The 15,718-nt window shown below is 30.7% G+C and overlaps 1 protein-coding gene and 1 pseudogene across 2 annotated transcripts; one reads left to right on the forward strand and one right to left on the reverse strand.

The window, feature by feature from the left end:
- The first annotated feature begins 395 nt into the window (after positions 1-395).
- On the forward strand, positions 396-1,855 carry LOC18048997 (annotated as a pseudogene).
- Positions 1,856-6,430: 4,575 nt separating this feature from the next.
- LOC18048998 (putative indole-3-acetic acid-amido synthetase GH3.9) lies at positions 6,431-9,254 on the reverse strand. Of its 2 annotated transcripts, none has more exons than XM_006444221.2 (4): positions 8,845-9,254; positions 8,643-8,744; positions 7,507-8,336; positions 6,431-7,154 (listed from the first exon to the last, which is right to left on the reverse strand). In XM_006444221.2, the coding sequence occupies exons 1-4, from the start codon at positions 9,138-9,140 to the stop codon at positions 6,583-6,585; spliced, it is 1,800 nt and encodes a 599-aa protein (XP_006444284.1). In that variant the 5' UTR covers positions 9,141-9,254; the 3' UTR covers positions 6,431-6,582. The 2 variants fall into 2 exon arrangements, with proteins under 2 accessions (XP_006444284.1, XP_024044471.1); XM_024188703.1 differs by having other exon boundaries at positions 7,507-8,372.
- Positions 9,255-15,718: the final 6,464 nt, after the last annotated feature.

Genomic DNA, 15,718 nt, shown 5'->3' on the forward strand with positions numbered 1-15,718 from the left:
AATTCGTTGGGTTTAGTATACCAACACCTTGATATTCTGAAGTAGGTGGATGTCTGTTTAAAGGGCTCTAATTCAGTCTAAGTAAAACATTCTAGTACTAATTAATGTGTTTGATTGGTCATGAGCTTATATATTTCCATGTAAAACTGAAACTTGTATAAATTATAGCAAAATTTAATTAGACAAGGATTAGATCTGCCGTACGTACTACATATGTAAATATATCATCTTCACACAGTTCCTTGCATATGATCAGTCGGCGACATCAACAAGTTTTACTAAATCTTAAGAAGCCATAATTAAGTAGTTATCTTATATCTAGCAAACACGTAAGAGCAACTAATAAGTTAATTTTCTCGTCATCTCTCTGCGGATGGACTCGTCACTCATGCATGATGCATCCATATAAAAAGCTTTTTGGGGTTTGCTCGTGCATGTTACGTACGTACACAGCTATCTACTAGAAATTAAGAAGAACAAATGGATGTGGATACTGGATAGCCCATTTTTTTTCTCTTTGCCTTACTTCTTCTCACACTGAATTTTCACATAATAATTGGTTCTGATTTACTGCGGAACAATTATTGAAGCCGATGATAGGGATCGTATTCAATTTTATCTGAACTTGGAATTTTTAGAAGCAGAATTAATTTTTCTTGTATGGTGCACTTGGTGAAGGACTTGACTGTATAGCTTCATGGTTGGCGGAAGGCGGTCCTCCTACCACTAGGGCTAGGAAGGCCAGCCTTGACGACCTCACAAATCGTACCATCGAGAAATTGGGTTATCAGGAAGGTGGTCATCTCAGGTAGCCCTTTAATATATAAGAAACAAAATATACTGCTATATATAGCTACGCCTTTGTTATTGCAATGATTTATCCAAGTTATACAACGGGTTCCAGGGCTACCGTGGCAACAATTGGTGGGTTCCCAAGGCCACTGCTGAATATCAACACTCAAAATTGGACCAGGATCCGGTGCTGAGCTGAGCTTGTGCTCAGCACCGGATCAATGGTCAGCAATTGCTTGGGACCCACATAAGGTAATTATTGACCATTGATCCGGTGCTGAGCTGAGCTTCCCTCAAAATTTCGCCACAACATTTAATGAAGCAGTTGGTTACGAATTGGAACCTCCGTTTGACCCGTATGTGAATACCATCAACTATCTCTTATCATCCAACGCTATACCTCACGTTGGGCTTGTATGTTATGTTGGCACTAAACCATATCTCGCCAACTACACTTATCGACGTGTGAAATTTAAAAACTTAATAGAGAATAGTTAATTTTTAAAAATACAGAGATTAATAAGATGAGAAATTAGCTCAAATTAATCAAAGAGACTAAAGAAGTATTTCTCCTTTTACTATATTTATAGGAATTAATCATGACATTCTAAGTTTTTTTAATGCAGATATACTCTTAAACAATATAACCACACAGTTTAAGAGCGTATCCGCATTTAAAAAAAAAAAAAAAGAATACCCACACTACAAAAGGACTATATACACACATACATTGATTTTCTTAATATATACTTGCAGTTAGTTGCAGAGCTCTTAGGAGTTGAGTCAGGAGAAGACGCAGTGTTACCAACGTTACTATATGAGAGAACTTATGAGAATGTGTTACCTTATAATATAACAGTGGTTGAGTTCACTATTTATGTCTCTGATCTTAGGAACCAGGTTGCCATGTTTGGCATCAAAGACAAAGGCCTAATAGTGCCACCACAACTCGGCGCGGAGAGCAGAACAGAAAGTAACACCCTGTCGGCAGATGCCAAATTCCTTGTCGTATACGCGAACCCCGCCGGAGATTTTAAGGATTGTTTATGGAACTGGCAGTTAACGCGAGGCCGGTGGATTTTTTCCCGTATGGTGGCAATGGGAGGAATGCAAGAGAGCTTTCAGGATCTCAACCTTTAATGGTTAATTTAAATTCCACTGTGTGATTCAAAATTAAGCTTAGAAAAAAATCTGAAGCTCAGAATAATTTGAGCCTAAATAGTTTTGCTTGTCAACTCTTGCCATCACCCATGATGGAACTAGCAACAGCGGCAGCCTCTGTGTTGCGACTTGCGAGAGTCGAACCACCAGCAGTAGCAGCCGTCGCGGAAGTTGAACTAACACGAGCAGCCATCACGGAATCCACTAGTTCTGATCTGATGATGATGATGAGATCAACAATGATGATGATTTGTTGTTGCCATTGTTGTTGTTGATGATGATGATGATGATTTTGGTGGTGGTGATTATATTAATATTAATATTAATATTAATATTAAGGATAGTAATAATATTTGAATAATAATAATAATAATAAATAATGGTGATAATAGTTAATTGAGAATCATTTTTGTTTCGATTCTAAAATAAAGTAACCACATCAATAACAATACAGCTTATTCTGATTTTGATTGCTACAACTAAAATAAATAATTTATTTTAATTTACATTCCTCATTTCGATTTTAATCTATTTTGATTACAGATTATTAAATGCACCCTAAATCCTAAGCCTAGAAAGAATGTCTTATGATTTGTGTGTTTTTTTTTATAATTATTTTGGGCTTTGCTTTTTTGATTGTGGGAGTAAATTGTCGAAATTTTGCCGAGATAATGAAGCATTTTCGTGTTTTTAATTTTAAAAAAAAGTTAAAAATACAAAAGCAAAATAAAAAGAAAACATAATGAACTGCAATTCCATGCAATATTTTAGTTTTGATTAATAGTTAATTATGTCTTCCTTCTATTTATTTTTCTATTTAAACAAGATTGCTCTTAATTTTATCTTTTCCCTTGGCATGACAATAATTAAATAATTATTTATAATTTGATTCTCTTTCATCATTTACCTGGATTCTTTAATTGTATTACAGAGCACCTTTTAATGATTCCGTAAGAGACTCAAACAGTCTAAACATAGACTAGCTAGTAAAGCTCACGAGTCACAATTCCCATATTCCGGTCCCAATAAAAACAAAAAAGTGATTATTTATACCCTAAAAATTATTTTAAATACCATATTTTCTGTACATTCATATCTTAATTTTAAAAAATTAAGTTTTACATTGCACGCTCTTTAAAATTAAAAAAAAACACTTACTAAAATTATCTAAATTAATTGACTTGATTTACTTAAGACTCCAAAATTAAAATTAATTATCTAAATTAATTTTATAAATACTACCAAAAAATAAAAGGAGAAGAAGATGAAGAAGAAGTAAAAAAAAAATCTTTACAATACTTTTATTTTATTTTATTTTTGAAAAAATAAAAAGCATCACACATACTTTACAATCAAAATATTAATTTCCTGATTTTTCGTCTAAATATTGATTAAGATGTTGAAAATAAAAATTTTAAGGTTCAAGACACAAAAATTATAAATTGTATACACACACACACACACACACACACACACACACACACACACACACACATATTATGGGTGTTCAAAATAATTATGTAATAGTGACTTATAATAAATTGTCCTTGCTAGTAATTCGCATAATGAGTATTTTGTAATAAAATTTATATTAAAATTAGAGTGTTCATAGTAATTTTTAGAGTCAAATAGCCCTACCCTAAAAAAAGAAAAAGAACGAAACTCTCCTATTATTTGACTAAACTAATTGAAAACCCCTATGATATTTTAAAACACATCCAATACCCGGCCCCTATGTATCAATTTTTATGTTGATCTTATCATTTTACAGTTTTACTCGTGGTGGTTGTTTGACATTGGGAACATGGTAACTTTAATTATTTAATTAATTGAATAATTTTTTAGGTCATAATTAATTAAAAATTAAATGGAAAATAAATATACATATACTATTTTCGGAGAATAAAAGTTGAGGATATTTAAAATAATAAAAATAATGTATATAAATGTATTGTTTCAACTTGTTTTACTCTCCAAAAAAATAGTGTGTGTGTAAATTATTTTCAGATGTGGATGTCCGCATCTTTTAATTTTTAGTAAATTTTTTAAAAAAAAATCAGAATTAATAAAAAATTATGGCAATGCCCTTGCTTTTTGTCATAATTTTAAACTTAATTTTTCAATTAATTATGATTAAAATTATTTAAGTAATTAAATACTTAAAGATATATCCTCAATGTCAAATAAACAAAGGATAAAATAATAAGATAAAAAAAGATGGTCAAAGAAATTTTGATGTATTTTAAAGCATAGAAAAGATTTGATTATTATAATCAAACGACATTAGGGATTTCCTTCTTTTAGCCCGAAAAAAATAAAAAACGATTAGTAGGATGATTACTCAGTTTAAAATCGCTGCAAAGCATGTTTTACTAACCCAATTATTATGTATCTGACTTTCTGAGTCCAAGAAAAGCAAAAGATAGGATTCCACCACATTTATGTTGATGATATGTCATGCATATTTGTAATAATTATGTTTCTTTTTGAAATTATAAGGTATAATTTCGTCTGCAAAATCCTCTAAAGCATTCTAAAAGTTACTCCAATTATTTCTTATGACTAATTAAGCTTCCTATGAAAATGTTTGGAAGTGCCCCCATGTCTTTTGGAGCATATGTATCTTATCCGCATATTGTAGCCATTAGCGAGTATTGAACACAATCTCATTCCAGATTCCACCACACAAAAGCAAAGGATTACTCGCACCAAGCATTAGCTCATAGAAAAATTCTCCTCTGTGGCTGATCATGAGGACACCATAGCTAGCTTGACGGATATAGTCATCTTGGTTATATTTGCGGCCAAGCTCGATTCTTTCTTAACTCATCAATCATACTTCTGTTGAAAGTTTCGAGTAAAAAACAAAATGCATGCGCATGTTGGGCACGCTTAAACATTTTGTCCAGCAAACCCACTTTATGGTTATAATGGTTCGTTGTATGCTGCACAAAATTTCAAACGGGTCGGCGCCGTGGGCCACTTTTCAAAATTGTCCTCACGAGTGGCGATCGAGTGCCGTGGTCACTTGACTGCACTGCGTACGACTAGTAATTAACAGACGACATTAACTTCCGGAAATTGCAAAGGTATGTACTTAACTCATATTTGACAATAATGAAGGAAAGATGTTAACCTAAAGGGAGTGTATTTGTATATATGTTACAGATTCTGTAACATACATAACCTAAAGGGATGGTTTCTCTCTCTCCTCATGACACATGTGCACTTCTCCTTGGGTGTAGTGTATGTTACAGATTCTGTAACATAGCAACCTCCGTTAATAAAGATTTAAAAGACAACTATTGATTGATTGTCAATCAGTATTAACATTGATCTTTATAGATTAATTAAATTCTCAATTTTCTTAATTATAACATTTTTTTTCATACGGTGGAGATTGCCAGTTTCCATCTACCGAAATCAATATATATCACGTACATACCTACTAATTGTTCTTATAATGGTCAATAACCTCCCTAACACCATAATTTTATATTATTATCTTTATTTTTAAATACATTTTTATTCATATTTATTATTAATCAAATAAATCATATAAACAAAAAATTAAATATTAAAAATAAGAAATATATATAGATTTTGGTGCAAATAAAAAAATTAATAGTAAGATATTTTCTTAAATGTTTTGTTTTTTTTCACTTTTTTTTCTTGTAATGATTAATGAATATATATTTTATATTTTCAAGATAAAATATCAAACAAATAACCCATTTATCCCTTGTTTTCTCTTAAATTTTTTATACCAATGAATTATTGACTATTATAAAAACAATAAGGGAATAAGTAGTATATATTAATTTCAGTAGGGAGAAAGTGAGAATCTCCCTTTAAGACTTGGTATAATGATTATAAAAAGTGCATGCTTTCTAAAATGTTTGAGGATAATGTAGAGATTAGAGGAAATTAATTAACGTAATTATGTTGTTTTAATATATCATCCTGCAAGTGGGTTTGGATGCTTTTCCCTCAGGGTAATAAACGTAATTACTTGCGTAAGCTGGCCGGACATAAGTTGACTTTTTAGAATAATTGGTCGAAACTTCAGATGGCCATTCATTTAATCACTCTTCTGAATTTAGACAACGAGCTAGTTGTTGTTTTAGAAAAAAAAAAAAAAAAAATTCATGAGCTAGCTGATTAACGCTATTATGGAATCTCATCGGTTTTTTTTTTCTTTTTAAAAAAATATTTGGAAAATATCATTCACTTGATATAGATGTTCTTTTTCACAACGGAAAGGAGTACCGTACTTCTGATTAATGTATTTGTATATATATTATCCCACCGAATGATGAAATAAAATCTAATATGATCAACTATACGTGTTGAGCAGTTAAAAATTTTATGTCACGTATTTAATAATGAGAATATATTTTCATGACGGCTTGAATATATAATACTTTTTTATCTAATTATGCATTCATGCAATTGTTCAAATCTTCAAAAAGAAATTTACATACTTATTAAAGTTCAGAGGGAGACATCGAATACAAAAGTCTGCCCCTCTATCTTGCAGACGTGTAGCCAGCGCACAAGAAGAAGAAGTAGTACTAGGGAGATTTGATAATCCTGAAACGGAAAATCAGATTCCATTCTAAATTAACATTAAGGGATCCATTTGGGATCCCTAGGGCTAAAGAATGAATCCTTGACATGAGAATCAAGCAACATAAGCGCAGCATTATTCGACTTGATGCAGCGTGGAGTCTTATACTGATTGATGGATCCGCCTTGGCTAACAAGCAAATCCATCAGCGTCTCAAAGGTGCCAGGTTCGACAACACGTATCTCGAGCGGTCCAACGGATTTATCATGCGAACGGCAGCGCCTGTACACATAATCAAGTTGTTCTTCGACAGCAATGCAACACTCTTCAAGTACCTTCTGATGATCAAGTGGGAGTGCTGGCGAGTCCACTATTTGAATCTCCCAGTATAATACATAGTGGCCGGGCACAGTCGATGTATCAGCATAGCTTGTGTATTCTACAAGTAGCGCACTGTAAGGTTCTAATAAGTTTTTAGCAATAGTCACGCTTTTGTGCAAATCTTCTTCGTTGGTTTTGTCATTGTCTATGCTCAAAACAACATTTCTCCTGCATATGAATCGAAATTGTGGCGCCCGATTGTAGAATCCAGTCACTTGGAGTACATCGCCAATTCGATATCGATTCAGCCCTAAACAACACAACATATATCTCAGCAATAAAATCCTAATAATTAAGAAGATAAATTTATCAAAACTCTCCCTATTATTATTGTTGAAATTAATCTCCTGCCATTAAAAAAAATTATGATATTTTTTGTGCTTTTACTGTTTTACTCTTGAAAAATTTTACAAATTTTATTTTTTTGAGGGGTAAAATAATTTAAAATGGACAAAAAAAATGAAAATTAATATCTTTTTTTAACATGAACGAGAGCTTTGAAACATGATGAGAAAATGAATAATTTACTAAAACAATATGGTTTTTTTTTTCCATCATTTTTCTTAGTTAAGAATATCTAAAGAGGGAAATTATAATCTTACCGGCAAAAGTGGTGACAACCAATTCATAGTAATGGCCGACTCTAACATGCCCCAAATCAACAAGCTTATCGTTTGGCACCTCCTCTTCTTCATTAAATTCCATTGAAAGCAGCGTGCCATTCTCACCTCCCAATGGCAAAAATTCAAAATAACACATGTTAGGCAAGAGGGTAAACGAGACGTCAGCAGGATTACTCAAGGGTTTCAAATTTACACCGAAGTAACACTCAGATGAAGCATACATGGTGCCCACCAAGGGCAACTTCCCTGCACTATAATACTCCAGGGATGGTATATATTGTGCCATAGAGCCAGTGACTACAGCCTCAATGTACTTAGCCCTAGGCCAAAGTTGACACAAGATTCCTTTCCATGATGGACGGCTACAAATTTCCTCAATCTCGTCGGCGAGAGTGGGGTTTGGCGATGTTAGTAGGGACAACGTCGAGGAACGGCATCCGGGGTCAGTGATCGTAAGATCAAGCCGACCTGAGCGGATATCATTACATAACTGAAACCAATTACGCTCGAGAAAAGATATAGCTCGAAGAAGAGCTGATGCAAACACGGCACCTAGCCGCAGGACTTGGTGACGATGGATTAGACCAGCTAGCAACTGGCAGTACATGCTTTGGTTGCTGTCATTGCACAAGATGGCTGGGTCTGGGCTAGTGAAGTCGTTATACGGGTCGCGTGTTCGGCACTTGAAATGCTTGCTTTTGTAGTAGCTGGTGAGCACAGTACGAGTGGGCAAGCCACTGGGTGTGGACATTTCAGCCTTGACAAAGTAAAAGTACATAGCCTTGCCTTCATCTAATCCGCAAATGTACCTGTAAGTGAAATTCAATCCATGAACGTGCACGTGTCTGATATAAAGTTAGTTTAGTGTTTGAGAATCACAACCAAAGATTGAGAATGGATAATGTCTATTGCCATATTAATGGTTATGAAATGAACGATCGAATATTTTATATTCATGATAAATGCAAATTCTAATCATGCGTTACACGTCACTTGCACAGCATTCTATACAGTACGCCTAGACCTGATTAACTAGAACGTGTTCACCTCCTATGAAAATGGAAATAAAAAGAACAAATAAGGGAAACATAGGAAATTAGGATATATAATATAACTGGTTCATGATTGGCATGATGAGATTATAGAGGAAGGTTCGACGGTCAAGATCTTCTGCTATCGATGGCATCAGCTTTGGCTCTCCTGCAGAAGTCCCCGAACTGCAAACACCGAAACACAACTAAATGAACATGATGAAAACTAGTTTAAAGAGTTATTAGCAAAAGCGATAAAACATGCAGGGGGAAGATATAGAGAGACCTGCATAACATTTCAGTAATGGGGTGTCCGGAAATAAGTGAAGAGTCTTCACCACTAATAGCTATTCTTTGGATATAAGGATAAATATTCTTGTAGGTACTAACAGGAACGCATCGCTTGAAATCAGATACATCTTTTGAACCTCTCAAATACTTGCGCAAGTACTCAGTTTCTCCATTTCGTATTAAGATCTCTCTCAAAAGATTATTTTGCACTTCATCGGCTTTTGCTGTTAGCTTTTCAATCTCCTTCAATGCCTCCTCACCTTTATACTCCAGTTTCTTCCCGTAATGCATTCTTTTGGAGGAACTTAACAAATGAGAAGAAAAGAAGTTTGAAGGATATTCTCACCCTGTTCGTTGAGTATAGGTTTTTATGACCCGCAAGTTCTTTATATAAAAAAAATTGCAAGTTAGATTATGTGTAGTTCTTGAAAACATGCTTCTCGTTTTATCCCCACATTATTGCTAACCGATCGATTGGCAATTTGGCCTAGATTCCATCTACAATTAATGTGGCCACTCACAGGCTTTATTTGAAGAAAGTGACCGGCATTTACATGGATATTGTGCCATGAATTAGATACCACATACTACTAGGACTTCGCCTAGCGCTTTTCAAAGTATTTGGCATTGGAGTTCGAATTATGAAGGAGATAAGGGACTAAAAAATTAATTTAGACATTATTTATTCTCTTACTTAAAAAAGAAAAATAAAAAAGAATAATTTATTATTTCAAAGAAGTTCCCTTGGATCATTTTTTTTTCATTCACTCATTATTAGATATATGCTTCAACCAATTATAATAGTATGTATACACATATGGCAACTAATAAACAAATAAGCAGTAGTGTTCTTGGAGCACCCAAGAGCCCAGTTAATAAAATTAGCTTAATTATATAGGTGAAATGAATATTAGATATATGCTTCAACCAATTATAATAATATGTATACACATATGGCAACTAATAAACAAATAAGCATTAGTGTTCTTAGAGCACCCAAGAGCCCAGTTAACAAAATTAGCTTAATTATATAGGTGAAATGAATATTAATGCATCCTACTAATGAATCACATCCCAACCCCACCAAGACAATTTTATGAGATAAATTTGTTGTCAATTCAAAATTTAAGGGTATTCATTAAAATATTTTAACTTTTATTTGCTCTTGTATGAAGTTAAAGAAGGATTAGAGCTGGCTTTTTTTATTATTAGATTGGTATTTTGGTAGTATTTGGTTCTAAAACAACGATTATATACATGTATAATATACACTTTTAGAGTGCTATTTAGTCACTATTTCTTGACTAGAAGAAAGGAGTGTAGTGCAAAATAGCAAGAAAATCAAACCTGTGCTATTTACTCATTAAAATATTTCAACTTTTAATTGCTCTTATATGAAGTTAAAGCAGGATTAGAGTTGGCTCTCTGTTATTAGATTGGTATTTTGGTAGTATTTGGTTCTATAACAACGATTATAGACATGTATAATATATACTTTTAGAGTGCTATTTAGTCACTACTTCTTGTCTAAAAAAAGAAGTGTAGTGCAAAACAGCAAGAAAATCAAATTTTGATTATCTACAAGCTCGCTCGCTCGCTCTCTCTATTAAAGTAAGTATATAACGTGCAAAACACTAAAAAGAAGCCCCTACTTCATTTCTTCAATTGAGTAGCTACGTACGCTAAATTAAAGCTCAAAATTGAAGGACTTTCAGGTATATAGATCAATTAGAAATATTTTAGAATACGGAATCAAGTTGCAGCATGATTAGTCATTCAATTTGATCACAGTTAATTCCCTTTAATTAATAAAAGTTGTTCTTTAGTACCAAATGAGACAATCCCAACCATTAAATGGTGAATGCGATAAATATGCTTATTCAATATATTGATTGTCATGGTCGACATCTTGACGCATGTATTGATCGATCAACAAGGTCGATTCTGCGGCGTCCAATTTCGACCTTTCCTTTTACTTTTTTGAAGCTGGTGGTGAGTGACGCATTGGAATGCTGCTGCCGACGCTCTCTTCCTCTTCATCACATGGCAATTTTAGTGAAACAATAGCGCTAGTGCGATATAACCATTTAGCCATAGCTGGGAATAATTTGATAGTGCGTAATAAAGCTAAACTTCTGGGGAATTCAATAATTTTTACATGACTAGATGCAGCACATAACTAGCTAGCTAGCGTGCCATCAATCAGTCAAATCATGGTGTCCTCCAAAATTTACTTGGAGGTATTATCTGTACGGTATATATGCACTGATATCATCAGCTTTCCAATCTTTAAAGCTCTGTCGATCTATCATCTTTTCTCCAGTATCTTATCCAAAATTCCTTTTGTTTTTTTTGAAAAAAAAAAAGATTGTTATATACTTACGATCAAAAATATGGTTAAGAAGTATTTTGAGAATTAGTTCAGAAAAAATCTACTCTAATGAAAATTTAAAGGAAAAATCGATCACAAAACTCTACTCTCATGAACAAAAGAGAAGATATCTACTCCTACACTTATTTTATGGTGAGGAATTTCCCTATTTGATGTGCTTCGTGAAAGAAGTATATTTGTTCTTTAATATATGTAATACGTTAGATTTCATAATGAATTAGTTTTCACTTTTCAATACCTATTTATTTTGTATTTGCTAAGATTGACATCAGAGTCTTAAGAAAGATGTAGTCTATATATTTTGTTTAATATCTTATACAAAGTAGATTCATGAAATTTTGATGAAGTTACATATTTGAGGGGATATTTTGTCTAATTATTTATATAAAATATGACATACTATTGTACTACAATTTATATAAAGACAACTTGTTCCGAAGTTAATGGTTAATACAAGTTATTCAATGCTGAAGCCGCTTTTGTGTGTGAAGTGCTAACCCAATTTTACTAGAATGCAGCAAACAAAGTTTTTCTCCTTGAACTGTACTTTATTTTAGTATACTTAGAAAGTATTGGTCGTATATGAGTAAATTTTTATTTGAAGAGCTCTTAATAAGTTGTTTTTGAGTGTGCGCTTTCACGGATAATACATTTTAGAAATCTTTATTGAAATATTTTATACACCATCACCTATAACTTATATCAAACCTAAATATAGTCACATCATAGCTTTTAAGTATTTTACAGGCTGTCATGTTCTTGAATTAGGCAACCATTTGTGAGTTGCTCTAAATAGCTGCCTTGACAAGTATTTGCGAAGACAGTTTAATTGCATTCCTCTGGAGGCAATTTGGCTTGATTATGTGGTTAACATAAGCACATTCTTGTTTCTTTCTGAAATATATGATTCGTGTGGTCTATTTACGATGAATTTGATATGTTATAACTGATTATGAAGGTGGGACTAGGAGGGTTTCTTTGAAAACCGATCAATCCATTGTACGTCAGCTCTAAGAAATAAGGTATAAAAGTTGCAATTTAGCTGACCATTTCTTTCCCCTTGTTAAGCTTATGTTTATGAATGTAATTAAAGGAGCATTTCCGTTTCTTAAATGCTTCAGAACAGTCTACCCAGTTAAATGCTTCATAACCTCTGATTTTAAATGCTTTTTTTTTTTCTCTTTTTATTTTAGTAAGCATGATTTTATTATATAAAACTAACTTGAGTTTGCATATTTTTATTATTAATAATAAAATATTACTTTGAGAAGGGTATGAGTCTTCCATTGCTTTTATTTTGCATCCATTAAAAGATACATTTAGGTAGCGTTTACTTTTTGGATTGGATTGGGAATCCTGAGGAGTGGGAATCCTAGGATTGGGAATGTGGAGTGGGAGTGGGAGTAGGTTGTTTACTTACACTGGAATGGAAGTATGGATTAGAGATCAGAATCCAATTTATGTGTTTACTTTGTTTTGGATTGGGAGTAAATTGTTTCAAATTACAATTTTATCCTTATTTAAAGAATTATAGTTTTTAATTACAAAACTAATAAAAAATATATTTAATGAATAATATTTATTTTATTATATTTGTAAATTTATTATAATTATTAATATTCTTAATTATGAACAATAAATTATTAATTTTAATACAAAATGAAACCTTATTTTATTTTATTTAATATAATTATATTAAATTTATTATTATATAAAATAATAATATAATATTATTTAGTACAAAATTAATATTTTATTAGAATAAACTATTTATTATTATTAATATTAAATAAATATAATACTATTATTTTAAAAATAAATATAATAATATTACATTTATTAATTCTCTATTAATATAATAATATTATTTTAAAATAATTTTAACTTAGAATCAATGCAAATTATTATTTAGTTAAATATAATATTATTATTCAAATAAATATAATAATATTATTCAAATAAATATAATAATATTTATTTTATTTTATTAATTATAAAATATTATATTAAATTAAATAAAAAAAATAAAAAGGTAAAAAAGGGAGAGGTGGGAGTGGATTCCCACTCCCACCTCCCCCAATGGGAGTCCCACTCCCATTCCCCACTCCAAAAATGGGTGGGGCCCACGGAGTGGGATTCCCACTTCCTTCCCATTTAGATGAAGTAAACGCTGGAGTGGGAGGAATCCACACATATGGTGAAGTAGTTGTACCCTTTGTTTTTATTCAATTGTACATGTAGTTTAAAACGAAGATTTTGAAGAAAAAAATGAAATTGGTCATATTATTTGGTCAAGAGTAGAAAATGTATACCTTTTGCAATTATTTGGTGGAAAACTCATATGGTTTACAACTACTAGGTGAAAAATTGATACCATTTACAATTAACACATGAAAAATGGATTTTTTTTTTTTTTTTTTGGTAATGGATATGGAGTCATTATACTAAATGATAATACTACCCTCCTGATATCGTCAAATGTTCATCTCTAATAACAAAAAAGTAAACAGACGATACAATATATATAATATTTGTAAAATTAAAATTAAAATATTTGTAATATTTTTTTATAATCGAGTAATCTTTGGGTAGACTGCTCATGATTTCTTTTTTATTATATGGGTTCCTCTATGATGCTGTAATTTTTTTACAGCATCAATAATGTTTTTAATTGTGTACCATTGGATTTAATCAATGGTACACAATATTTGTACTAAAAAAATTAAAAAATAATGGTAAATGGTTAACAAACGTGTAAGGGGTGGAGAATTTTGTAAAATAACTATGACCATCCTTAGAGTTTGAAACAATTTCACTTAAATAACATATTTTATGTAAAATTATTTTTCAATCCTCCTTTAAATTTGAAATGTGATAATCTTTTTTTTAAATAAATCTTCCAAAATCTATTACCATTAAGTATAAAATATAATGATAGGTTATTTAACACAAATCAAATAAATAAGTTGCAATTGAAAATTTTATATATGATATAATAGTAATAAATAACATAACTAAGTACATATACTTAAGTAAATATCATAGTTAAATCAATAAACTCATTGTTGAGATTGCTTGTAACATAAAAATTACTTGATCACACATGTTTTAATAAAATTTAATATCGTATATTAAAATACTCATTATTTTATATAATATTAAGGGTCATTGTATAATTGATCATGAAGTATGTCTTATTTTTAACACCCATTTAACATACTTATTCTCTTAACTTTATATTTATCTTACAATTAATATCCTTACATGATAGGAATTTTATGTTTTATAAGCCTATATATTTTCATTTTAATTTCAAATATCACTTTGTTAATTTCACAAAAATTAAATCTAATATATATTCCTAATGAGCTTTAGTTTATGAACCGTGAAAGATTATTTTATTGATATCCTTAGATTGTAATTATAAAATTTTATGTTATTAAGAATTATTACTTTTGTTATGATAATTAATAGTGACAATAAATAAAATATTGCCTCCAATAATATTTACGTTGGAAAAAAAAGTGAAGAATATCATGTATATTTTTAGATTTTTATTGACATGGTAGGAAATTATCTCAGCCTTATAAAATTTAACTTTTACAAGTTTGTTTTTATTTTATTTTCAAATGTCACTTTGTTAATTTCATAAAAGTTAAATCTAACACATATTCCTAATTAACTTTAGTTTATGAATCATGAAAGATAATTTTATTGTTATTCTTTGATAGTAATTATAAATTTTTTATGCTACGAAAAGTCATTACTTTTATTATGATAATAAATAGTGACAATAAATAAAATATTACATCAAATAATATTTAATGGACAAAATGAGGAAAAAAAATCATTGTATGTTTTTATATTTCCATTATAGAGATATGGTTTGGAATACTTTAACTTAAAATTTTGGCACAATATTTTTGACCCACTAATATCTCATAATCTAATGGTTGATATTGAAAGTCAAAGCAACATTTCATAATGTTATATCCTTCACCATTGAATTGCATGAAATAAATAGTTTAATTTTTTAATAAAAAATTAAATCATAATATTTCTCACTCTATAGACTATAGTTATATAGACATATATATTTTTCAATAATAATTGGTGAATAAAATATTTCTCATTTGTTGTGACTCATATAGTATTATTAATAAAACACATATAAAATAGTTAATTTATTGCAATGCTTTATATTATCATTATTGTTTAGGTATTAATGGTTTGTAATTAAATTCATACAATACAAATTATTACAAGACTTTGTGTTAAATAACCTACTTGATAATATATTTTATACTTAATGGTAACTGATTTTGAAAGATTTCTTTAAAAGAGATTATCATATTACAAATTTAAAGGAGGGCTGAAAAGTAATTTTAAATAAATATACTATTTAAGTGAAATTGTTTCAAACTCTAAGGGTGGTCACAATTATTTTACAAAAATTATCCACCCACTTGAACGGTTA

Source organism: Citrus clementina, unplaced genomic scaffold (genome assembly GCF_000493195.1).
Source record: "Citrus clementina cultivar Clemenules unplaced genomic scaffold, Citrus_clementina_v1.0 scaffold_3, whole genome shotgun sequence".
Lineage (NCBI taxonomy): Eukaryota > Viridiplantae > Streptophyta > Magnoliopsida > Sapindales > Rutaceae > Citrus > Citrus x clementina.